This window comes from Sminthopsis crassicaudata, chromosome 1 (assembly GCF_048593235.1).
Source record: "Sminthopsis crassicaudata isolate SCR6 chromosome 1, ASM4859323v1, whole genome shotgun sequence".
NCBI lineage: Eukaryota > Metazoa > Chordata > Mammalia > Dasyuromorphia > Dasyuridae > Sminthopsis > Sminthopsis crassicaudata.
In genome coordinates this window covers 85,055,026-85,082,590 of record NC_133617.1, presented here as the reverse complement: position 1 = coordinate 85,082,590, position 27,565 = coordinate 85,055,026, and the positions used below count along the sequence as shown (strand labels likewise).

The following is a 27,565-nucleotide window of genomic DNA, read 5'->3' as shown; positions in this document are numbered from 1 at the left end:
TCTACTCAAGTCTTAGAGGAGATAGTGGTTGAAATGATGAAAGTTTAATTAATCTGCCTCCAGTATACCAACAACCCCTTTTCTCACCCTCAGGATATCATGCTGAGAGAGAGAGAAATGAAAATTTAAGAATGCCTTAAGGGTATACTCAAAGTCTAAAGAGGGTATAAAATATGGGTGATTACACCGTGCAAGAGTAAACCAATAAATAGGAGGAAAATCAAGTGAGAACAGTGTTCTAGAGAGGAGAATATGCAAGACTCAAGGTGGTTAGGAGCATGGAATGCTACAGAAGTCAAAAAGGACCAAGAAAAAGCCATTGAATTTGGGAATTAAAAGATCATTAGTATTTAGTTTTAAATAATTAAAAAAAAAATAAAAATATCACTGGTAACAAAACAATTTAAATTGAATAGTAAGGTCAAAACTAAAGTGCAAAAGGTTTAGAAGAGAGTGAGACATACAAAAAATGTAGCAGCTCTTTTTGTAGAGGCAAGGAAATGGAAATTGAGTGAATGCCCATCACTTGAGGAATGGCTGAATAAGTTATAATATTTGAATGTAATGGAATATTATTTTTCTATAAGAAATGATGAGCAGGTTAATTTAAAAAAAGCCTGGAAAGACTTACATGAACTGATGCTAAGTGAAATGAGAAGAACCAAGAGAACATTGTATACAGTAACAAGATAATGTGATCAACTGTGGTAGGCTGAACTCTTTTCAACAATGAAGTGATTCAAGGTAATTCCAATAGACCTATTTTAGAAAATGCCATCCACACCCAGAGAGAGAACTACAAAGCCTGAATATGGATCACAGCATAGTATTTTCACCTTTTTGTTGGTTATTGTTTGTTTGCTTGCTTGTTGTTTTTTTCTCATCTTCCCCCCCCTCCTTTGAACTGATTTTTCTCGTACAACAATGATGAATATGGAATTGCATGTTTAACCTATATCGGATTGCTTGCCATTTGGGGAAAACAGGAAAAGAAGAAAAATTTGAAACACAAAAGTTTTGCAAAGGTGAATGTTGAAAACTATTTTTGCATATATCTGAAAAAATGAAATACTATTAAAAAAAAAAAAAGCCAAAAGTGAAAGCAATGTTGACAATCAGAGAGAGAATAAGTAGATACAAAATAACCTATAAAGACACACTAAAGGAATAATAGGATCAAATGAAAAGTTTTGTTTTAGGATGTACACAGCAGGGAAGCAGCCAGTAAATCGGGAGAGATGAAATATTAAGGGATGGAGGTAACAGGACAAAATTGATCTGTTGTCAGGGCAGATTATTTGGACCTTTGGGGAACTGATTGATTGGGGCAAGGATAGAAAATAGCCAGATGGTTTCTATATAGTTCAGACCATTCTGTTTGGTCCAATAATTCAGGGTATATACAGCTAGTGTCTTTCCCCCTGCTTCTCTGGACTTCTCCTGGGTAAGGGCCAAGGATTGGATCAGAAATTCCATCATGCTCATATTCTTCCTCCTCAGTCATGTTGGGAGGCACAGTGAGGAAAAGTTGAACCAGATGGCTCAAATACATTTTCTTTGAATTAGCCATGGAGTTAACTTATGTGAAATTATGAAGGGACATACTTCCCCATTTGGGGCCTTAGTTTTCACAAGAAGGGAGGGGAGTTAGAGTAGGAAAAAGAGCAGTTTTCAACAAAACATTGGGAAAGTATTAGAACCAGAAGATCTGGCTTCAATCAAAGTTGTGCCACTTACTATTTGTGACTTTGGACAATTAATTTAACCTGTACTCAAATAGTAAAATAAGAGAGTTGGGGAGTGGATTGGATGACCTCTAGCATTGTTTGAAACTTAAATTGCATTTCCCATAAAAATCGAAACTGTAAATACTAGTTAGGTTGCTTCAGAGGGGTCAGATTATTGTTTTTGAGCTTTTTTTGTTTTGTTTTGCAAATGTAGAAAAAGCTAAACAATGTAGTTAAGAGTATAGATTCTAACTCTTATAAACGCAGTTCCAACTTAAAATAATATGTTATTATATATATATATTATATTATCACTCAGTAAAGCAAGAACTAACAGAGTCATACAGTTCTAACAATGGACCTCCCAAAGTTCTACCTGTAACAGGGAGAACAGTGAAAGGGGAAAGGGCTTAACTACACATTTCAGGCTGGGAGTGGGCATCACCTGAATGATTTTTCAGCACTGAAGGGAATAATATGGGATCCTAATCTTGCCCAATACATATCAGCAGGGAAATGGTAATGCAGCAAATCTAGAGGGAAGCCCCATAAGAGAAAATGTAAAATCAGCAATTAATGTTTATCTCTGACTCCTTTGAACTATAGCAAAAAGTCTTCTCTCCAAAAATCCTTCCCTAATAATGATATCTCCCCCCCCCCCTAGTTTAATCACTCCAAGATCTCAAAAGGGCTTATGTGTTTATACTTATAGACCTGGACTTGCTATTGGAAAATGTAAGTCTGAATCATCCCAGCTCCACTTATTAGATATGTAGCCCTGGGCAAGTAATTGTCCAGCCTCAGATTCCTCTTCAGAAAAACAAATAATAATTGCTACCTGCCCTGCTTAGGATTGTTTGAAAAGCTCAGATTAGCATGTAAAAGCCTTGTATATAAAAACTGTAATGATTAAATGGAAATATATGTCTATATTGCTTTCCCTATTATATTATAATGTTCTTGCCCATTGCCACCATGTCTTTCAGACAATCAAGAAGTCAACTATGAACTCCACATCATTTCACAAATGGAAGGCAGAGAACTTAAGAGACTTGGGCAGGGTTATGGACCCCTAATTAATGGCATCCCTAAGAACTAAGGCCACCCTGTTCTTCCTTCTCTATCAGACATGTTAAACATATAATTTATAGGCTACAAGTAGTCCACAACACTGACTGCAGTTGAACTAGATTAAAATGTAGTTTTTATCTGATTTCAAAATGATGGCATAATAATAATAATAATTCTAAAAGAATATATAAGCTGTGAGGTCAATTTTCAGTCCATGGGGAGGGATCCCTATGTGCGATTTAGTGGCCCCTCTTCTCTGTTTCAGCTTGACATAATTGATCCACACTCTGCTTACTCCCAATTTTTTACCCTGTATTTCTACTACCCGGAAAGTAGAAAGTAGAAATCTTGGTTCAGATAGTGCAGAACAGAAAACTCGATCCTTCCTATATCCCATTCTCCAACTGGCTACTGATTTCATGAGTGCTGCCAAAGAAAAAATAGGGGAAAAAAATTCTCAATTCCCCAACAAGTAGTCTAGATTATCATGTGACTTCTTGCCTCCATTATTTCTCTAATAACTCCATTAGTTAAGCTAGAATAAGGTGAGGTTTTACATTGCTTTTTTTAAATTATTAAATGGGAGGGAAGAGATTACAATAACTCCAAAGGCAATGGCATAGAGGAAAGTTAAGTCAATTTACCTGAGGCCATTTTAAGTGTCACTATTTAGATATTTATGATTCATGACCACACATATGTATATCTATATATATATATATATATATCTTCATATATATGTAGATATATATGTGTGTGTAGGTACATGAATATACATATGTCAAATACACGTATATAAACATACTTGTTGCATTCTTTATCTCTGTATTCCCAATGCTTTGCACAAAGTAGGTGCTTAATAAATATTTGAATTCTAATGCAAAATTTAATAATCAGAAAGTTTGGCTCACTTGCACTTCAGTTCACCAGATACATAAGATAATACCACTTTCAGCATAATTAAAACAATACATATTTAAATACAGTAGTCTTATTAATACAAAAAGCTTTGGATTAGATGTTTTGTAAGGTCCCTTTTCTAACTCTATTAGATGGATTTTGAATTATCTGACTTGGACCAATAAGATTTTAAAAGAGCAATGGGGTACACAGTCAGATGAAGAAATAGTGGTTACTACAAACTATTTATTGCAAACCAGAGTGTCAGTGGGGCACCCTGAGGGAGAAAAGAGGAAGCAGTGTGTGAAAAGTGAGGTCAAGTACCACCAACTCTCCTTGGAGCCCAAAAGGAACAGGCCAGTAGTTTTATGCTCAAGATTCCTGTGAATTTTAGCAACCTGCAAATCACTGGCCCTGTTTCTAAACCAGTGCTAGAGCCCTCCTTAACAGTCATAGCTTTTGAAGACCCTTTAAAGAATATCTCCCACCAAAGTCCTTGGCACTGGCAAGGAGTTCAACATCTGAAATAAATGTATTTATAAATAAAAATGACATAAAAGAAGATGTATTGTTATCTGCTTTGCCATTACAGCCTTGGGACTAGAACTATAGGGTCTTTCCATCTGACATAAAATTTTAACAATTCTCCTATATTCAAAGCTTTTCCCACTATACTCAGCAACTTCTCTTGTGCATGTCTAGCTATGGGAGTTTTCTCTTGTCTGGTGCTATGAATCTCATCCATACATTATCATCTGTTTTGAATTAACATTTAATATTGAATTTACAATATGATGGTGCCTGATGTCTGCTTTGTTTCTCTAAGCTAATTGTTTAATATTTGAGTTGACTATAATAATGCCCCAATTTGAGTTATAACTCAGACCTTCAAAAAAAAAAATACCCCACCAGAAGTCATTTATAAGATCTACTGATATTTTATTAAGAATACTTTCTCATACAAGTACAACTACTTATTTTTTAGTCTGAGCCATAAATATTTTTTTAAGTTGAGACAATTTTAATTTAATCTCTAAATTAGTTAAGACTTCAGGCTCACGTGTATTTAAAACCCAACTTATTATATTACATGCTATCCTGGTATTTGAGTTAATACTTTGGAAGATGGATCCACCTTTTACTCAATTATGTTAATAGTATTACACAGAAGCTGAGACAAAAGAGCTTCACTAGATAGAAAAAAGGCATATCAAAGCCTATTATATCACCACCTCTATTTACCCCCCAAAAGATTAAAGGGCTGCATGATACTTGCAGATTCCAGTTAGGAAACCCTGGATCCAAGGAACATCTCTGACTCATATTGGCTAGGTGACCTTGGGCAAGTAACTGAATTATTGTATTCAAAGCAACTTAAGACTTTAAAATTACAGAATAGGGCAGAACTACATTAACACAAGGAGATTCCTATAACAGAAATCAGAGGCCCAGAACGAAAAACAAAACTGCACTAAACTTTTGAGGTGTGTGTGTGTGGTGTGTGACAGAGACAGAGAGACACAGAGATGCTCAGTGCAACAATTCCATTCAATGTACAGATGTACATAGTAGATACTAATAAGACTTTGATGTGACTAAAAATGTACATGGCACTGTGTTAAAGAGTGCTGGGGATATATATTTTTAAGTAAAACATGTTTATTGACGAACAGTACATATGTTTATGTACTGTATGTATATGTGTGAAGAACAATGTTCAGAATTGTCCACTCCAAAGTATGTAATACATCATAGGAGGCCAAAGATCCGTAAGACAAGCTTAGCTGTCAATAATCCTTATTGCTCTGAGTTTAGTATTATTCCCTGTATTTTATGGCCAAGAGATCTAAATAGCAGGAAAATTCAGTGACTTTATCAAGATTATACAGGGACAAATTATGAAAGGTGGTTTTCTTTGCCTTCATGAAGCTTATAGTAAGTATGATACAAGTAAAAATACTGAAGTGTAGCAGAGGCATAGCATACTAAAATAATTCAAAGAAGGGAGGATTTAATCAAATAGGTATACTTTTTGTATTACATTTCAATTATTTTTATGACTTTATTAAATTTCTGGGCTTTTAACCATGCTTTTACTGTTGGTTTTTTTTCTGTAAAGCATAGAAAGCATATGCATATAACTTTTGATGGAAAAGAAAGTTTTAGATGAAAAACTTTTTTCCTGAAAGCTACATGGACTAAAAATAACCTTCCTTGCCTTGAAGAATAACAATTCCTGTTATCCCACAAAGTGGCCATGACCAGTTAAAGTGTAGGACTCATTTTAAAAGAAGTTTCAACATATACTAGGTGAATATAGCAAAAGTAACAGAAAGAATCCCAAAAGGCAAAACTACATAAATGTTATTATGACTTTACATGTAGCAAAATCAGAAATTTTAATTTCATATCTATTGGAATATGAAATTTTAATTTCATATCTATTTAATTTCATATCTATTCTCTTTTGTTTTTAGTATTCTTTTTATTTAATACCAACTTCCCCATTTGCTCATCTTCCCATTCATCTTTTCTTCCATAAAAACCTGATATGGGAGTGCTCAAAAACTTGAGATATTGGTACTGAATCCTAACTGTAAGAATCTATACTCTCCCTAGCCACCAACAAAATAAAATACTAACTCTTCATCATTTTTGCTACTTCTCATGAAAAAAATTTCTCAAATAACATCTCTCTTTCATACCTTCTAGTCATTGCTGGTGGTCCCCAATATCACCTTTGCAGGTACAAATAATAAACTACCTTGGCCAAAGAGGGAGGGGAATGATGTGGAAGAATCATTCTCAAAGTTTATAGCTATCAGCTAAAGACTTTTCTTTCCCCTTCAACAAGGACTCTGTTTTCCTTTCTTCATATTATGTGTTTAGCACACTGCCTGGGACATAGTAGGCAATTAATAAATCTTTGCTGACTAACTAACAGACTGTAAAATAAGGGAAATTTGGGTTGACCTCTAAGATCCTAAGATCTGATGAACCCTAACCAAAATCCCAAATTCTGACAGAACATAACCTGAGATCTCCTCAGAATTATCAATGGAGCCAGTGAATTGGTTCTGAAACACTCTAAATCAATGAAATTCAATCTAAATATGGTTCCTGAATGTATAAGTATGGATGAACCCTAGACAATGAAAATATAATTTTCACATTTAACCAACATATTTATTAAGTATCTACAACATGGAAAACACGGATGGGAGTGAGAAAATTTAAAGACAAAAAAGGAAACAATCTTCAATTCAATAGGGAATTACTGGGAGTTTACTGCATGCAAACCTCTAACTTTAAGAAAATTACTTTGACAGTAAGTGGAGGATGGACTAGAGTTTGGAAACTTGGACCAGAGATTAGCCAGAAGGTTTTTGTAATATTTCAGGTGTGGGATGGTGAGGGTCTGCACCCTAGTAGCATTCATGTTAGTAGAGAGGAAGGAATGGAAGGAAGGAAGGAAGGAAGGAAGGAAGGAAGGAAGGAAGGAAGGAAGGAAGGAAGGAAGGAAGGAAGGAAGGAAGGAAGGAAGGAAGGAAGGAAGGAAGGAGGGAAGGAAGGAAGGAAGAAAGAGAAAGGAAGAAAGAAAGAGAAAGAAAGGAAGAGAAAGAAAGAAAGAAAGACATCATAAAGGTAGAAATGACAGATTGGATATGGGGTGAGAGGTTAAAGATGACTTCTAGGCTGGATTCAGGCAAACATTCTAGCCAAACAAGATCTTTTGGTTCCTTATTTAACAGACTGTCTCTCATAGCTTTGTGTCATATGTAAAGTGGTGAAAGTCTTCTCCATGTCTTTGTCCAAGTCTTTTAAATTTTAAACAATACAAAACCAAATAGACTTCCTCTAAACTGACATGAAAGCATTAGTGACTATGTTTAGAATTCACTCTGAAACCACATAACTAGTACTTAACCTTTCCTTCCACTTCTCGATTTACATGAACAATAAAAAAGTTGTGACATTTAACCTAATTTGCTTGCTGTTTTAGGGAGGAGGGGAGAGAGAAAAATCTGGAACTCATTTTAAAAAAATTATTATAGCTTTTTATTGACAAAACATATGCATGGGTAATTTTTCAACATTGACCCTTGCAAAAACTTCTGTGGAATGAGTGTTTAAAAGGAAATGAGATTAGTCTGCATTACCTATTCTTGATGAAGCAATATGACCTTTTTGAATGCCACTTCCTTTTCTACTTTTTACATCAACAATTAGTTTCAAAATATATTATATAATTTTGCCAGAAATCAAAGTTATTTTCACTGGCTTCTAGTTTTGCAAATTCTATTCTCTTTGCTTTTTCTTTGTCCAACAGTTTTTAAAAGATAATTGATATGAATCACTATTCATCAGTTAGACCTACAGATTATTTCAGCATGCTGAGATAGAGTTTGAACATGGTGATTTGGGATTGCTATATATAATCTACTTGCCTTAGTATCAACTATATATTAACCATTTTTGCCTTTTTTCCCCATGTTGAAAAAGAAATTATGAGCCAAAATAATAATTAACATCTTTGCCTTTTCTCACCACATTCAGTTATCATCCCATCAACCTAAGATAAACTTTATTCTTTATTTGATCTTATTTTCACCAATATTGCTTGTTTTTCTGTTTAACAGTCTTACCTTATTTTAAGCTTTAGTATTTTTTTTTATTATTATTATTTTTGCTGAGGCAACTAGAGTTAAGTGACTTGCCCACTACTTAGCTGCTTCTGAGCTTTAGTACTCTTACAGAGCCATGCCATGATTGAAGGATAGTCTACAAGAAGACTTTCCAGTTCCCCATAATCTTAGTGTCTTTTCTCCAATTTATCATGTATATTTTCTTTGTACACAGCTGTTTACATATTGTCTCCACAGACTATGAGGGCCTAGAAAACCAAGTCTGTATGTGGGGTTTTTTTTTTTGGGGGGGGGGGTTGTTTGTTTGTTTTTATCTTTGATCTGTTTATTTCTCTGACCTTTGTATCTACAACATTTAGCAAAGTGACAGGTACAAAAAAAGTGATCAATAATGCTTACTGACTTCATTTGACTCTCCTCAAAAACATCTAAAGCTATAGAAGAAATCCTAATAAAAACCTTAGCCTATTATAACTGAAACACAATCTTCTTGCCTCCAGTTAGATCAGCCCACAGGACTTAGAATTGGAATGACTCTTAGAAATCAACTATTCTAACTTCCTCATTTCCACAAAAGAGGAAATAGTTATGAAGTTAAGTGACTCATTTAAGGTCACATATGTAACTGAACCCAGTGCTCTTTCCACTCTATGAAAGGTATGTCTACCACTGCCTAATCATAATAGACAATAAGAAATCTCTACTTCCCAATATTTAATACCCCAAACTCTAAAGTTATTAAAACTTAATATATATTACCTTTTTCTGAAAGACCAGAGAATCATAGATAATGATCTCTGTTAAAAAAGGCGAATTTGTTCACCTAATTCCAAGAGTTGGTATTAGTGGCTGTAATTTGCTGTTATTCCAACATTGTGACTATTATGGTAATAAAAGTGAGTAAAAAATCAAATAAGAGTGAGTTAGAACCACGAATATGGTTAGATTAATATCTATACATTGCACTGAATTATATTTGTCATCATTCATGTAATCTTCCATAGAAAAAAAGGGAACTGGGGGCAGCTAGGTGGCGCAGTGGATAGAGCACCAGCCTTGAATTCAGGAGGACCAGAGTTCAAATCTGGTCTCAGACACTTAAGACTTCCTAGCTGTGTGACCCTGGGCACGTCACTTCACCCCAGCCTCAGAAAAAAAAAAAAAAAAAAAAAAAAAAAAAAAGAAAAAGAAAAAAAGGGAACTGGCAAGACTCATTTGCTTGATATTACTCCTCACATAAGCTTTGTGCTTACAAATAAGTACATAAATATTATTTCGTATTGATGAGGTAACAATTTTTTCTTCCCATATCCATCAACACCTCCTAACTAAAATATGTGGATTTATGGTCTGTACAAAGAATTCGCATAAAGAGAACTAATCATTAGGACCTGGCTAGAATAGCTTGACTCTAAGATTGCCTGACAGAATGCCAGGAAACAGGGCTCTAAGCTTATGGGGAGAGCAGCTAAATAGAAAAAGGAGGTGTAATTATGTTCATATTACAAATATTTTCCATTCTGCCACATCCATAATTCTTATGTTTTCATGCCTCCCCTCTCCTAGAAACAAGAACTACACCAGTTTTGCTTTTGATCATTCAAAATCACACTCTTTAGCGTTGAACCTGTATTCTTATTCTTGCCCTTCTTGTCACTTAGTCAACCTATTAAATTCAAAATGTGAAGCATGACCACTAACTGAAGTGCAGTTAGCTTCTATGAAATAAACATCTTTCTTCTCCTCAGGCTCTTACTAGAAAAGGAATCACAAGTCTTCAGTTTGAATAATGTGAGTTCCTCTATCAGATCATAAGTCATCATTCTTTCTCACCTAAATTTCATTAACCCAACTCTGTTTATCATTCTTCCCACCCAACACACACACACACAATAAGAAAATTATCACACTTGAGCCACCAAAGTGCAAAGTATCAAAAGTATCATTGCTCCCCACCCATCCTTCGCCATACCTTAATACAGCCAACTTCTCCATTCTAAATTTAGTGTCTTTGAATATTACTTTCCTTTCACCTGGAAAGTTCCTGTATTTCCCTTTCATTTAGACTCAAAGTTCAAAATCTTAACCCCATGCCACTTATTCCAAAACAAATAGATCCTATACTTAATTTGTACCTCTTGTATTAACTGATATAATTCCATTTATATAGTATTTTAAAGTTTGCAAAGAGCTTTACAAATTTTATCTTGTTTTATCCTTATAATAACAATTATAGACTGGTAGTGTTATTATCACCATTTTTACACATGAGGAAACTGAAGCATATCAAGGACAAGTGATTTGCCCAAATTTGCACAGATAATGCCAGACAGTATTTGACCTCAGGTCTTCCCAATTCTCTGTGCAAAGCTCTAGGTATTTCACTAGTTTCTCCAACTAAATTAAGCTTCTTCAAAGTCAGCATCAAATGTTCAAAATTTTTTTTAATCTACCTAAAACATTCAATTTAATGCTCAGTAAACAGTACTTGCACAATTAGAAAATTGAACAAAATTATATTTAATAAAATTGTTCAAATTAAAAACTCATTTTTGTCTCTTTTTCATTTCACATAAGCTTCATGAGGATAGGGACTAATTTTTTATTTAGTTTTTGCTCTTTATCTGGCCTTTTGCACAATACTTGGCACATAGTAAATAGTTATGTGTATTGATTTTTATTTCTCATTTATGTATCTCAATAGAATATCAGGTTTCTGTTATAGCAGTTTTTAATTTGAACAATCTTCAAGGAAAAAGCATTATCACCTGTGGGATTGAGAAAGGAACCTTGAACTGAAACTTGAAGTCAGAGATTCTAAGAAGCAGAAGTCAAGCTCTAAGACATTTCAGCATGAGGAGCATAGAATGCAAAAGTATGGAAAAGGGAGATTTTATGTGAGAAAACAATAGCAAGTAGGCAATTATATTCAGACCATAATGTAGAAAGGAGTAATATACAAAAAGAACCTTATTTTACTAAGATGTGGGGATGAAATTATAAAAATTAAACAGTTCCTGCCTTCAAATAGTCTACATTCTGTTGGGGAGGCACTAAGTACTTAAGAATATACAAGGCAAATAGAAAAAATTGTAGACACACTGCATTGTTAATGGCAATCAAGGCAAGTTAAATATCCAGAACAGTATTAGTCTTTTTTGATCCTCACAAGTCTATTCATTTTACAGATAAGAACCAGCTAAGTCCAGAGTTAGTACAAAGGGATTTAATCGCCTCATTTTGCAGGGGAGGGTTAGCAGTGAAAAATAGGTATTACAGAAAAGACAAAATGCCTAGAATGGCTCCTAAAATCTAGTCCCTACTCTATTAGATATGTGACTTAAGACAAGTCATTTTCATTCTCTGTATCTGTTTCTTCATCTATAAACTGGAAGTTGGATGAAATAATCCTTTAAAAATCCCCTCTAACTCTAACTTTCTCAACTCAATGATTTGTCCAAGGTTACAAAAATGATTCAGTAGCAAAGCAAGGAAACATGCATTTATTAAGTGCCAAATAGTAGCAAACCACAATGCTAAAGGCTTTATAAACACTTTGCTTTTTCATACCATACCTCACTAACTCTGAAATAGCTAAGAACAATTTAATTGAAATCAACCAACACTTGCAAACATGCAAGAAAAAGCAACTATGAAGCTCTAAATTGATCAATAAGCATTTAATAATCACCTACTGTGTGTAGGAAGTGTGCTAAGCACTAGAGATACAAAATAAAATTTAAAAAGGCAATGCCTACTCAAGTTTACAATCAAATGGGGGAGACAACATGAAAATTTCTATGAAGCAAGCAACATAGAGGATAAATAGGAAATCATTAACAAGAAAATTAAACGGGGTTGAGAAAGGCTTCCTATAAAGAATAGAATTTTAGTCAGGAAGCCAGAGGAGTCAGAAGTTGGAGGAGATGAGGGAGAGCGTTCCAGACATGGCAGACAGCCAGAAAAAATGCTGTGAGCCAGAGACAGAATGTCTTGTTCATGGAACAGTCTGGAGGCCAGTGTTACTAGATCCTCGAGTATATATTCATGAGTAGGGTATAAGAAGATTGGAAAGGTAGGAGGGGGCTTTGAATGCCAAAAAGCATTTTGTATTTACTCCTAGAGGACATAGGGAGTCAGTGGAGTTTATCACCAAGTAAGGGTAGCTTGATTAGATCTGGTTTTTACTTTAATGACTAAATATAGCACAGTCAGGGAGCAGGAAGAGACTTGAGGCAGGCTGATCTACTAGTAAGTTATTACAATAACCCAGACATAAGGTGATGAGGACCTACATTGATATGACAGCAGTGTCAGAGGAGACAAGGGGTATATTGGAGATATGTAAAAATGAAATCAACAGGCTTTGCCAACAGCTTGGATATGGAGGAAGAAAGGTAGTGAGGAATTCAGGATGACTCCTGATTTTAGAGTGTGAGGGACAGGAAAGATGGAGTTTTTCTCTATAGCAATAGGATAGAAAAGGAGTTTGAAGAGAAAGATAATCAGTACTGTTTTGGAAATGCTGAGTTTAAGATGTCTACTGAATATTCAGTTTAGGATATCTGAAAGGCAGCTGAAGATGCAAGATTAGAAAAATCAGCAGAGAAATTGGGGCAGGAAAGGTAAATCTGGGAATCATCAACATAGAGATGGAAATTAAATCTATAGGAGCTGATGAGATCACTAAGTAATATAGAGGCAAAAGAGATGAGGGCAAAAGAGAACAGACCCCAAGGTTACAATCTATGTCTCAAGTTCCATTACATGGGTACTCCATCTCCCAAAAATCACACACTAAGAAAAGAGACTACAAAGAATGTTTACACTCTCTTCATCGGAATAAATCACAGTATGAAACTGATGGATTTCCCAGAGATATTCCAAAGGAGAAAAGATTTGCAAATATTGACCAGCAGTCAATTTCATTAATCAAAAGATGTACTGTGAATGGATAAAGAAAAGATCTTAGAGCCAGTAAAACTTGGATTCAAATGCCACCTTTGACCAATTCTAATATGTGCACTAAGACTATAACAATTGAAGAGAAAGTTATGATTTTCATTGGTAAAGGGAGTTCCAATATAATATTAAAATCACAGATCCATTCTATATCCCTACCTAACAAAAAAGAAATCAAACAAATCTTTTAAAAATTATAATTTTTATACTTATTTATTTAATGCATTTACTATATCTACTACAATGACAATGCCTGGCTTTAAGGAACTTAGAATCAAGTAGAGAGAGACAGCTTGAATGAAGTAAAATAGAAAGCAGATCTCAAAGCCAAGAAGACCTGGATTCAAGTACCACCTGGGGCATATGCTGGATGTATGTCCCAACATATGGCACTTAACCAATCATCACTGAGAGGAGGAATTTCTTTTCCAACAAGTCCCCTATGCCAAGGAAATCAGAGGTCCAGATCCCATTCTTGAAAAAGCCATGGAAACTAGTGTGACAGAATTCAATGACAAGACCCCACCACCGGGAAATCTTATTCTGCTATTTGAATAAGCCTTGGTACTCACACTGAATTAGTACCATCTGCCCCACAGAGAGGCAGCTAGATAGGTATAACGGATAGAGTGCTGGGCCTAGAATCAGGGAAAAATAAGTTCAAATTCACCCTCAAAAGTTTGCAAGCACTGTGATCCTTTGCAAGTCAACCTCTGCCTCAGTTTCTTCAATTGTAGAACAAGGATAATAACAGCATCTACCTCCAAAGAGTTGTGAGATCAAATGAGATCATAGCACTTAATATAGTGTTCAGCATATGGTTGGCTCTAAATAAATATTTAATGGACTAAAAAAAAACCCCTCAATTTAAGAAGGGGACCCAGGTCTGAGATCTTCATTTCCTGGACAGCTGCACTTTCCCTTCTATTTTCAGGTCCTTATTAGATGGGTAAGCTCCTTGAGGACAGCTATTCTTGCATGTCCTTAGCACTTAGCACATTGCCTGACACACATAGTAGACTTGTTATTTGAAAAGAAGATCAACTCCTAAAAGGAGCTTCCTCTTTAGGTCTAACTCAACACCAAGCTAGAAGAAGTACTTAAAGAATAAAACAAGTCTGAAAAGTCACCAAGACAGAAAGCAGTTTTGGTGAGACAGACATGAGTAATATAATAGAAATATTATAAATAGATATAATATAATAGAAAAAAATCAATTAATTGTATTTTAATCATCTATTTTCACAAGATTTATAAATATTAAAATATTTATTCCTCAATCAAATTTATCTTTTAAGTCTAACATTTTAACTGATAAGAATAGTAATTAAAAGTGGTATTCTTCAGAATCAGAAAATTGAAGTAAATAAGACCCTAGTTTAAATTCAACTTCAGATAATAATTGAGTTATCTTGGACTAATCCCTTAATTTTTTTGCCTCAATTTCCTCAACCTTTTCTGCCTAGCAGGGTTGTTCCAAGTGTCAAATGAAATACTATTTGTAAGCACTTAGCGCAGTGTCAGGTACACATTAGATACTACATAGTGCTAGCTATATATATTATCATACCCCAAAGTCCATAAAAATTATCAGTTAATATCATGCCAAGAAAAAAATCAAATTAAATGATCAAAAAAACCACTATTGAATAAGCAATGATAATGAGATAATGGTTGTAAGCTTTACACTATGTTTTAACACAGGGCCAGGCACAAATTAGAAAATGGGTATTAAATATTTGCTCCTTTCTGTATTTTAATTGAGAAGCAAAGACAAGAAGTTTCAGAATGAATACTACTTCTAATACAAATTAAAACATCAAAGCAAAACAAATATAAAATCTGAGATAAAGCAAATAAATAATGTTACATTAGGAGAATTCATAACACTAGATTCAATAACAAAATGTTACCATGCTGATACAATGGATTACAATGTCATTTAACCCATTTATAAGCAATATAATCAATGAAACTTAGTAACTTCTTTTTACTGCATGGCACACACCCAGTAACCAGCAAGGGAAAAATTTGCTTTCTATGACTAAAAATTGAGAAACACAAAAATTACTCTCTTTAAGTTTTTTATGTTAACATTTTCTCCTCAAATTTATATCTGAACCAAAGAAGCAAAATAATTATTAGCTAAAGGAAAAATTTACTATGGCAATTGAAACTAGAAGTGCTTTCTCAAACTAGCTTCACTGTAACCAAGACTAGATACAATTTCACTCTGAAAATCTGTAACACTAAAGACCTATTCCTGCTTTTATAGACACTAACTTAAAGGAATGGGTATTTTATAGACTGGGTCAAAAAGGAAGGATTTAAATTACATTTTCATACCTATGATGTTTCAATATTCTCAACAGCAACAAAAAATATAATTCTGAAATCTAAAGATTGCTTCCAAGCATAAGTGATTATTTGTAGCAAAAATGCAAATAGCCATGCAATATTTAAAGTCTAATAAAATTTCTATAACACTTGGCTGATTTATAAAAATGAAAAAAAAATGTGATTAAGCAAAAACAAATTATTTTTCCAATTTTTTTTCTCATTTTACATTTTGTCTTTGATGAGGATTAAGGAAATCCCTACCTCCCCCCTTCATTTTTATAAATCAAGAATGAGAGCACATACTGAATAGATTTTTTCTTCAGTGTCCAACAATTGATTTTTATATTCCACAAGGCTTCACTATAATGTTATGAAGGAAATATTTTTAATGTTTTTCATTAATTAACTTCTAGTTTTATAATTGAATATTTACAATACTATTCTATCATGTTAAACAAATCTTTTTAAAAAATTTTTTTATTTTCAATACCCTTCATAGTTTTATCCTTATTTCTCAGTTATTTGACAAGAGCTTGTTGAATTAAACTATATCTGTAGTCTGTGTGGAAGAAATAAAATTAAAGTTAAATTATTCCATAAATCATCTTTTTACAATTCAAATTTTTAAGTTTGGTATATTATCAAGAAAAGAAAAACCTACTTTATTTACATATATCTTAAATAATTTAAATTAGTTATCTGATCAATATATGCAGGCTGAATTCTGTGAGTTTCTGCCCAAGAGTATTATTGACCAAGGCAGCATCATATAGCACTTTTAATTTTTTTACTGGACAAAGACTGAATTTTACTATTTCATACAACATTACAATCATTTGCAAATCAATGTTATTGGTTGTCAAGACTATCTTTGGAGAATTGCAGTATTTAGAATTTTATATTCCAAGAGCCTTCAAATTTTAAAGTTTAGATCATAGTTAATTCATGGCATAATCTAATATACCTTTTAAAAATGCCAGTGAATCAAAACCAAAATAATCATTATTCCTTTAATAATAAATTACTAAGTATCAGAAAGTTATTTTTCCCTAAAGGTTAGTATGGGGCCTTAAGACACAGGTTAAGAAAAAGAAATTCATCATCCACATATAATAAATGCAGAGATAAATATATGTAAAAATATGACATGCTATGAATGTTGAGATGGGGTTTTGAAGATAGAAGAAGCATCTTTTGTCAAGGATGAAATACAGCTAGAAAGCAAAGACTTTGAGGTCAAAAGCCAAGGAATAGCAAGAAAATCTACCGGTAGTGTATAAGATGTTAGATGAAGCACATTTAAGGTGGAAGCAGGTAGTGGAAGATTTAGAACCAATCCAACATCTCTGAGAAGACAAAGTGGATATGTCTGATGAATCCACTTGGCAGAACTGGACATTAAGACATTTAAAACTAGATGTTGAAGGCAAGAAAATATTAATATCTTGACAATCAAATCAAGAGTTTTAACCCCCCCCTCCCATTCCTACATCCCTTTTAAGCAGCCTGTGATGGCTTCAAGCTTCTGAGAACTTGTCTACAAAATAAAAGGGGCTAGCGAAGTAGGAAAAGGAGGCGCTAAAGAAAAACATCAGGCCTTGCAAGTTTCGTCAAGTAAATTCTAAAAGGAAAAGTAACACATTAATGGAAGGAGGCAAGATAATTTAGAACTATGATAACATAAATAAAAGACAGACAAATGTTTTAAGGGTTTCAAATCCCCTTTGGGAGAGTTTGAATATCCACCAACAGGAACTGGCCACAATTCAGCCTTTCCAGACATGCTTCACAGGGAAAGCTGAAAGGAGGTTGGGAGAAAAAAGACATGAAACTGAGTTCACTCAAGAGGGTTTCGGACTAGATCACGACTCACAAAATGTTCGGTGTCCTTCGAGCAAGGTATTGGGAATCTAGCATTATGCCCCCACCCACCCAAACAGGAACTTGAACCAACATAGTAATGAGGCGACGGGAAGGAAACCCTGAGTAAAGCTAGAAAAGGAATTTCCACCCTCCCACTCTTTCCCTCCCCCGATCCCAGCCAAAAGCCCCCAGAAAGAGAACCCATGGATTTAATCTGATCCTTGGCGGGAGACCGGGGGTGGGGGTGGGGGGAAGAGAAGTTCGGGCATCTGGAAGAAGGGAAAATATATTAAGCGTTTGTTTGTTTTGAGGGGAAATCAGAGTAGAATGCAGCTCTCCTCAAGTCCCCCTCAGGCTCCTCGTGGGGCCTAGGCGCGGTCCCAGAAGCCACGGGGGCAGCAAACCCCCTACGGCCAGACGTCTGGCGAGGAAAGCGGGAGGGCGGGTGGCGGTGTGCTCCGTCTTCACTGTGGGGCGGAGAGAAACAACTAGGTCCTTTTCTCGAGTAAGAGAAAGGGATATTTCGGTTTTGTCTTTGTATCCCCAGCGCCTGTCACATAAAAAGCGCTTAATAAATACTGGCTCAATTTCTTGTAGTTTTCTCCCCAGCTACAGAGCACTTTAAAAAGGAGGGAGTCTAAGCAACTCGGAAGGGGAGGAGAAGACGGCCTAGTGGAAGGAGGTGTATGAGTGACTGTGGGTTTAAGTGGTAGTGGTGGCGGCGGCGGCGGCGACCTGGAGACTGGAAAAGGGATGTGGGACTTAAGAGTCGCGCCGCTGCTTCCCACCTCCCCTACCCCAGGTAGGAAGACGACCCTCAGCCAAGGACCCAATAGAACTGAGCATGGTCCCCCGCACCCTAGGGATTAGCGCGAGGACCCGAGACCCGGGCCTGAGGCGTGCGAGAAGGAAAGTCGGGGGTGCGCTTGGCTCCCGGGGTGTGTGAGTGCGCGCGCCCCGCACTCAGCCCCAGCAACAGCAGCCGCCCAGCGCCTCGCGCTCCCTGCATGTGTGTATGTGTGTGGGTGTGTGTGTGTCTAAGTGCGCGCTCCCCGCTCTCAGACCCCAGCAACAACCACCCCAGCCGCCGCCTCCGAGCGACTCGCGCCCTCCGCTTTGCTCCCGGGGTGTGCGCGAGCGATGGAAGGAGTGAGGAGCGCGCGCTCAGACTCAGCCCCTGCTCCAGCCGCCCCGCCAGCGCCTGGAGCCCCCACTTCTCCCCAGAGGTGTGAGTGTGAGTGTGTGTGTGTGTGTGTGTGTGTGTGTGCGCGCACGTCCCGCTCTCAGCCCCCAAGCTTCATCCTCCAACAGCCCCACACGTCTCAAAAGGAGGTGAAAAAAAGAAAAGCAGTATGTAGACGGCCTTCTCCTTGCCCCCACAGACCCTCCCCCCCATCCGTAACCACGCTAAGAACCTGAGTAAATAGTCCGAGTACTCACCGGGTCCTGCTCCCGAATACATGTCTGTTCCTGGGCAGGGGGGCTCCCGGGAGCCAAGGAGTGAGAATCGGGCCCCCCCAACGCAGCAGCCGGGAGCGCGGTCCGACCCTGCGCCTTCAGGCGGGCGCCTCACCAAACAGGTTTACGCGACACTGTGCCGGCAGAGGAGTGGAGGGGAAGGGAAGGAAGGAAGGAGGGAGGGAAGGAAGGGGGGAGAGAGAGAGGGAGGGAAGGGAAGAGGGAAGGAAGGAGGGAGGGAGGGCCGGCCAGCCGCCGGGAGCCGGGGAGCCGTTGTAGTGCAGAAGAGGGGAAAAAAGAGGGGGGGGGGGAAGGAAAGCTACTTGCGACCAAGAAGGGAGGGGGGAAAACCCAGCCCTGACTAAATGAGCATGCCCAGTTGTGACGGCTGACGAGAAAGGGGAGCTTGCAACGTGCGGTGCGGGTTGTACTGTACAGACCGCCGGGTTTTTACTGAGGCCATACGGGGGTGGAGACGGCGGGAGGCGGGGGGGGGGGGGGGGAAATGGACTGTATACGGGGGGGTCAAGGGGGAGTGGGGCCTGGGTGGGGGAAGCAGAGAGGAGGGACTGGGGTAGTGACGAGAGTGTTAGGCGGGGCCGGCGTCAGGTTCAACGCTGGGTCTAAACTGGGAGGCGGGGGAGCCCAGAGCCCAAAGCAGCTGGGGGCGGGAGGGGTGGAATTGGGGGGGACCGGCTGTGTGCTGGAGAGAAAGGGCAGAGGGGGAAAAAGGATCTCTACAGCCAGCAGATGTTTAAACTTAGCCACTCTTGATGGAAGCTCAGGTTTACGTTAGCGCGCCGAGAGCTGACAAATGTTAGCTGACAGGCTTGGTATTTTTTTTCTGTTTTGGCGGGGAAGATTGGTTGGGGGCGGGGAAATACTTCGGCGGGTTATGAGATAGGAAGGTGAAAGGGTAACCTCTTTTCCCGTGTCCTTGAAGAAAGAGGGAGAAAGAAAAGCTAGGGAAAATATAGGGTTGGGTTGGTCCGTAAAGCAAAGAGAATTGGGGTCTTCCGGCAACCTGTAGAGCCTCTTTCATAGAGGCTACATTTCTGCCAGGATTCCCTGGAGAGCTGGGGTGATGACTGAGAAAGTGGGCACAACAGCTCCGGGACAACATAGACCAGCCAACTACCTGAAGACTTGGGATATTCTGTATTATTTTAAATTACTATTGTAGGCAACGCTAAAATTCCAAGTAAGCGCGAATTTCCTGCTCATCACTCAGACTTGGAAAATGCACTGAGCTGATTGATGTCAGAAAGCTTTATAACTGTCTTGTATTTGAACTTATACATACACCCTGCTCAACCAAACACATGACCAATACGCCACCTCCTGGCCCAGCCCAAATCCACTCTTGAAGACCCAAAAGCTAAAATTAGCACCTAGATTCTCAGAAGCAGAGTCCAAGCCAGATCTGCAGTGGCTTATATAGGCCTAACTGATAAGGATCTCCCATAGCACCAACTTCAGATGACTTTTAAAAACTTAACCCTGTTGCAAAGGCCAAAAATGTCCATTTTCAAAAAAAAAAAATTCCAATTTGGTGAGTAGAAGTGAACCTCAGTAGCTTTCATATAAATTTCTCTAATTGTTAATGATTTGGAATTTTTTTTTTAACATAGCTCTTGATAACTTGGATTCCTTCCCTAAGAACTATCTGTTCATATCCTTTGAAGATGTTTGTAGCAGCCTGTTTTGTAGTAGCAAGGAACTGAGAATTGAGTGGATGTCCACCAGTTGGAAAATGGTATATGAATGCTAGGGAATATTATTGTTCTATAAGAAACAATCAACAAGATGATTTCAGAAAGACCTAGAAAGACTTAAGGGAACTGATACTAAGTGAAGTGAGTAGAACCAAGAGAACATTGTAGATAGCAACAAGATTATATAATGATCAATTCTGATAGGCATGGCTCTTTTCATCAGTGAGTTGATTCAGCTCATTTTCAATGGTCTTGGGATGGAGAGAGCTATCTACACCCAGAAAGAGTTTAGTGGGGACTCAATGTGGATCACAACATAATATTTTTACTCTTTTTGTTATTGTTTGCTTGCATTTTGTTTTCTCATTTTTTTTTTTTTTACCTTTTTGATCTGATTTTTCTTGTGCAGCATGATAATTGTGGAAATATGTGTAGAAGAATTATACATGTTTCACATATATTATATTACTTGCCATCTAGGGACAGGGGTGAGGGGAATGGAAGGAGAAAAAAAATTGGGAACATAAGGTTTTGCAAGGGCAAATGTTGAAAACTATGCATATATTTTGAAATAAAAAGCTTTAAAAAATTTGTTTAACTATGCATGTTGTTATAAAGATTTTCTTTTTCTTTGAGTTGGAGTTTGAAAGATGGAAAAAAGAAGAATGCTTATTAATTAAAAATATGTTTATTAAAAAATAGCCTCTCTCTACTTACTGTTTCACTTCCTTAAGATCTATCCTGCCTACCATCTTCAATATAATCTTTCCATATCAATTTCCAAACTATTTTGCAACCTACAACCTACTCCTTCAAGAACCCACTGTGGTTGCTTAGCACCTTTTCAATAGAATCCAAACTCTTAGTCCTTTATAGCACTGAAGTTCTAGGATCCTATTTCCCTAGTTTGACATTCAAGTCTTTTTATCAGCCAGGTCCCTCAAGCTAATGTTCTTAGTTTTCTCCTTACATGTTATGTATAACCCTGCTTTGGCAATTTCCTCCTGGAAATGTTTCTTCCTTGACAGTCCTGATAGTATCATATCTAAATCCTATCATTTTCAAGTTTCATCTCAAGACACTTTCTCCATGAAGTCTTTCCCAATAACTTCTACCAGCATTGACCTCCCTCTCTTTGACCATTTCCAGAATTTATTATCCATTCCATACTTGGTACATATGTTTATTTACCATCTATACTGTTCTGTAATGATTTTATTTGTTGTTTTCTTAGCCATAGTGTTTGTTATTTGAAGACAAGACTTATCACATGTTTTTGTGATTTACACATCAAATACTATATTGGCAATCAGTAAACATTTGTTGTATTGAGTGAAAAGTCATCTATCAATTAGCATTTTAAAGTAATTATTGTGCCTGCTACTGTGCTAAACCTGGGAACACATATATAAGCAGAAACACAGTCCCTGTTTCCAAGGAGCTTACATTCTCCCAAAACTGAAAAGATGGAGAATAAGGGAATATTATGGTCATAAATGGTTTTGGAATAGCAGTTTTGCAGCTAGATAGAGGAGAGATTGAAGGTGTATGGAGTGTTCACAGATGAACACTATGTGTGGTGAGGGAAAGGACTTGCCTGAGCCCTTTTCAAAAGGGTTGCTAATCCAGCTTTGATGTCTACCTGATTCACTCAACTCTCATCTGTAGCTCCAAGAAGTTGTAGCATGAAGTAGTCACACCTGGTAAGCCATTATGGCAGACTTTAAAACCATCAACAAGTTAGGGAATGTGCATCCCAAGCATATGAAGACTGCCCAGTGGAATGGGCAGATGAGAACAATTTGTTTCTCATGAATGGTCATGAAGGTGGCTGAAGCAGACATCCTCGAATGCTTAGAGTTTGGTTGGACATTCAAACACCAAGGCAGTCTCAGTCATAGCCAGTTATCTTGACTTTTTTCTTGCCACTGGACTTCTATGACTCTGGAAGAGAGATTGAGGCTGATGACTACAATTCTGCCTCACTTAAATCCAATTCACTCATGACTTAAGACATCATTCCAAGAGACTGGAGAGGGAAGAAGCCAAAGATAGGAAAACCAGTTAGGAATCTACCAGGGAACAGAAATGGTAAAGTCTTAAAGTAGAGTAGAGGTTGTGTGAAGGAAGAAAAGGGAATGGATGTGGGACAAGATCAACAGGACTCAATAGTTAACTAAAAATGGGAGTTGAGGGAGAGGAAATAATTAAGGATGACTTTAGGATTGTCATACTGGAAAATGGGAAGGATGGTCACCAAGAATTTGTTCAACTGAAGAAATATACAGACAGTTTACTAAGTGCTAATACAAAGGCAAAAAAAAATAAATAAATAAATCATTGCCTTCATTGAGATTACATTGTAACAAGAAAGACAACATAAGACACATGAAGATGTATACAAAATATATATAAAGTAGATACAAGGTAATCTTGAAGGGGATGATGCTAGTATCTGGAAGAGGCAGAGAAGATTTTATGAAAAAGATGGATCATTAGTTGAATTTTTAAGGAACCCAGGAATTCCAGGAGATTGAGGAGAAAAAAGAACATTTTTTTTGGCCTTGGAGTCAGTTGGAGAAAAGACTTAGACAGTGAAAAGAACAAAAGAAATGAGCATTTATTAGTCACCTGCTGTGTGGGAGGCATTGTGCTAAGCACTTTACCAATACCTTATTTGATCCTCCTGACAACTGTTAGGAAGTAGGTACAATTATCTGTAGAGGGCTGAAACTCTAAAAACTACTTGAATCTGAGACAGCAGAGCACTTAAGACTAATTACCTATTCCATGTGAGATAATGCTTCTATATGCATATGTTTAGATGAGATGATGATGTGATGGCTCTTTTCACCATTGGTGCTTACTGAATGTGTGGAGGTGAGGTGAAGGACTGTAGGGCTGAGGGAGAGAAGTTAGAGTCTGTCTGCTGCAAAACACAGGATGAAGAAGGAGAGACTTCAGGCTCCGGACTGCAGAGTCCAGGATCCATCTTTGGCAAGCTGTGTGACAGTTTACCTGCCTCCTTCACTTCTCCCCCTAAAGACCAAGGACTTTGATTGATCCTGATTCTGACTGATCCTGAGAGCTTCCAGAGAGCTAGCCTGGATATTATAATTATCATCTCTATTTTACAACTGAGGAAACCAAGACAAATAAATTAAGTAATTTGCCTAGTCACACAATTAATGTCTGAAGCCATCTTTAAACTCCAGGCTTCCTAATTCCATGTCCAGTTCTTATCTACTGTGTTACCTAATTGGAGCACTATGTACAAGAAACAGAAAATAGTCCAATAGGATTGGACACCAGAATGTTTGGTAGAGAGGAATGTGTAAAAATACTAAAAAGGCAGGAGAATGCCAGGTTGTAAAGAATTTTAAATGACAAAGGGGTTTGTATTTCATCCTACAAGTAATAGGTAGTTGATGAAGTTTGCTGAGACATGGGTGAGTGGGGAGGAAGTAACATGGTCAGATTTATGGTTTACATCGAATCTCTTTGGTAGCTTGTGGAAGATGGATTAGAATGAGAAGAAGAAAAGAAGAACAATTAATAGGCTATTGGAAATGGTCCAGGCAAAGACTTATAAAAAACTGATGTTTAGTGAAGTGAACAGAACCAAGAGAACATTGTACACAGTAACAGAAAGACTGTGTGATGATCAACTTAGCTCTTCTCAGCAATACAGTGATTTAAGACAATTCCAATAGATTGAGATGGAAAATGCCATCCACATCCAGAGAGAGAGAACTATGAAGACAGAATGCAGATTAAAGCACACTGTTTTCACCTTTTTTTCCCCTTCTGTTTTTTTCTCATGGTTTTTCCCCTTTGTTCTGATTTTTCCCCATAGCATGACTAATATGGAATATGTTTTAAATGATTGTACATGTAACCTATATCAGATTTTTTTTTTTCTTTCTCTCTCTCTCGGGGAGGAGGGAGGGAAGAGAGGGAAGGAGAAAAAATTTAGAACTCAAAATCTTAAAAAAAATTAATATTGAAAACTATCTTTACATGTAATTGGAAAATAAAATACTATAGGGGTGGGTGGGGAGGAGGCAATAGTTCAGACAAGAAGGAAGGCAGGCCTCATTTATGCTCATGGCTCTATAAGGGAAAAAGAGCATATATGAATTACTAACCACTTGTAATTCTGTTATTCAAGAGCCCAGGAGAGTAATTAATATACATATGGCTGTGTTATATACATAAGGATTATTGAACCTATAGGAGCTGAAGAAGTGAAAAAAAAAAAAAAACAGAGAAGAAAGGAGAAAAGAAGATCCAAAAAGAGACCTGGGGGTCTACCAAGGTTAAAGGGGTAGATGCAGATAGTGATCAAAAGAAACAGAAGGAATGGTTAGAGACAACCAAGAGAAAACTGTGTCATAAAAATCTTGAAAAGAGAAAGTGTTCAGGAAGAGAAGATGATCAACAGTAGCAAATTCTATTGAGAGTTAACAATAATAAGAATTGAAAAAAAGCTCTTATATTTTAAATAAAGAAATAATTTATAACTTTGAGGCAGAAATTTTCCTTTTTTTAAACTAAATATTATTTTATTTTTCCAATTACATGTAAAGATAAGTTTTCAACATTCATTTTTTTGTAAGATTTTGAGTTCCAAAAATTTTTCTCTGTTCTTCTCTCCCCAAGACAGCAAAAAATCTGATATAGGTTACATGTACATCATTTTAAACACATTTCCACTAGTTATATTATGAAAGAAAAATCAGAACAAAAGGAAGAAACCATGAGGAAAAAAAATGGAAGAGAAAAAAAAAGTGAAAATAGTATGCTTCATTTGGAACTATGCCCAAAGGGCTATCAAACTATATATACCCTATGATCCAGCAGTGTCTCTACTGGGTCTGTATCCTAAAGAAATCATAAAGGAGGTAAAAAGACCCACATGTGCAAAAATGTTTGCAGCAGCCCTTTTTGTAGTGGCAAGGAACTGGAAATTGAGTGGATACACATCAGTTGGGGAATGGCTGAATAAGTTATGATATATGAATGTAATTTAATATTTATTGTTTTATAAGAAAAAACCAGCAGGATGATTTCAGAAAGGCCTGAAGAGACTTACATACACTGATGTTAAGTGAATTGAGCAGAACCATGAGATCATTGTACATGGCAACAGCAAGATTATACGATGATCAATTCTGATGGACATGTCTTTTTTCAACAGTGAGATGTTTCAGGCCAGTTTCAATGGTCTTATGATGAAGAGAGCCATCTGCACTCAGAGAGAAGACTGAGGGATTGTGTGTGGATCACAACATAGCATTTTCACTCTTTTTATTGTTGCATTTTGTTTTCTTTCTCATTTGTTCTTTTTAATCTGATTTTTTCTTGTACAGCATTATAATTATGGAACTAAATATAGAAGAATTGCACATGTTTAACATATATATATAAGTACTTGCTATCTAGAGGAGAGGGTAAGAGGGAAGGAGGGAGAAAAATTTGGAACACAAGGTTTTCAAAGGTGAATTTTGAAAACTGTCATTGCATGTATTTTGAAAATAAAAAGCTATTTTTAAAAACTGAAAAATATAATATCAATAACATCTTGATTAAACACTATCTTTCAACAAAAACAACAAAAAATGTTTGTAGCAGCCCTTTTTGTAGTTGCAAGGAACTGGAAACTGAATGAATGCATATTGAAAACTATCTTTACATGTAATTGGGGGAATGGCTGAATAAGTTATGGTATATGAATATAATGGAATAGTATTGTTCTATAAGAAATGATCAGGAAGATGATTCAGAAAGACCTGGAGAGACTTACATATACTGATGCTAAGTGAAATGAGTAGAAACAAAAGAGCACCAACATTATGTGATGATCAACTGTGATGGACTTGGCTCTTTTCAACAATGAGGTGAGTCAGGCCAATTCCAATAGACTTGTAATGCCATTTTGGTGCCCTCTGCACCAAAGAGAAAACTATGGGTACTAAATGTGGATCACCATATAGTATTTTCATCTTTTTTGTTGTTGCTTTCTTGCTTTTTTCTTTCTTTCTCATTTTTTCCCCTTTTTGATCTGACATTTCCTGTGCAGCATGATAAATGTGGAAATGTGTTTACAAGAATTGTATATATTTAACATATATTGAATTATTTGCTGTCTAGGGGAGGGAGGTGAGGGGAAGAGAGGAAGAAAAATTTGGAAAACAGAGTTTTGCAAGAGTGAATATTGAAAACTATCTTTGCATGGCATTTTGAAAATAAAAAGCTATAAATATATATATATATATACTTAAATCTTCATTCAGTCTCCATAGTTTGCTCTCTGGATGCATGTGGTATTTTCCATCCCAAGTCTATTGGAATTGTCTTGGGTCAGTATATTACTGAGAAAAACTAAGTCTATCATAATTGATCATCACACAGTCTGTAACTGTGTACAATGTCCTCCTGGTGGCTCACTTCACTTAGCCTCAGCTCATGAAAGTCTTTCCAGGCTTTTCTGAAATCAGCCTGATCATTATTTCTTATAGAATATCTATGTTACATTACATTCATATGCTATAATTTATTCAACCATTGCCAAATTGATGGGCATCTATTTAATTTCCAATTTCTTGCCACCACAAAAAGAGCTGCTACAAACATTTTTGCACATGTAAGTCTTTTTCTCACTTTTATCATGTATTAAGAAGACAATTTCAATTGAATGATGAAATCATAAGCCAGATTAGATTGTAAGCAATTTCAAAAAGAGTCAGAGGAGATGGTATGGACATAAAAAAGATAAATGGCATTTTCCTAGGAGTTTGACTAAAAGGATGAGGAGAGATTTAACAAGAGCTAATAAAGATAGTGGAGTTTTGTTATTGTTTTGTTGTTTTTAAATATAGGG

General features: G+C 36.7%; 1 protein-coding gene across 2 annotated transcripts in view; it reads right to left on the bottom strand.

Moving 5' to 3' along the window:
- The window catches only part of AGO2 (argonaute RISC catalytic component 2), a 134,964-nt gene extending 115,715 nt beyond the window's left edge, over positions 1-19,249 (bottom strand). Inside the window, exon 1 of one of the 2 annotated variants that reach the window (XM_074264727.1) lies at positions 18,950-19,249. In XM_074264727.1, coding sequence (XP_074120828.1) covers positions 18,950-18,971 — 22 coding nt within the window. In that variant the 5' untranslated portion in view covers positions 18,972-19,249. The remainder of the gene's footprint in view (positions 1-18,949) is intronic. The other variant, XM_074264722.1, reaches the window with a different exon arrangement.
- Between the last annotated feature and the right edge of the window lie 8,316 nt (positions 19,250-27,565).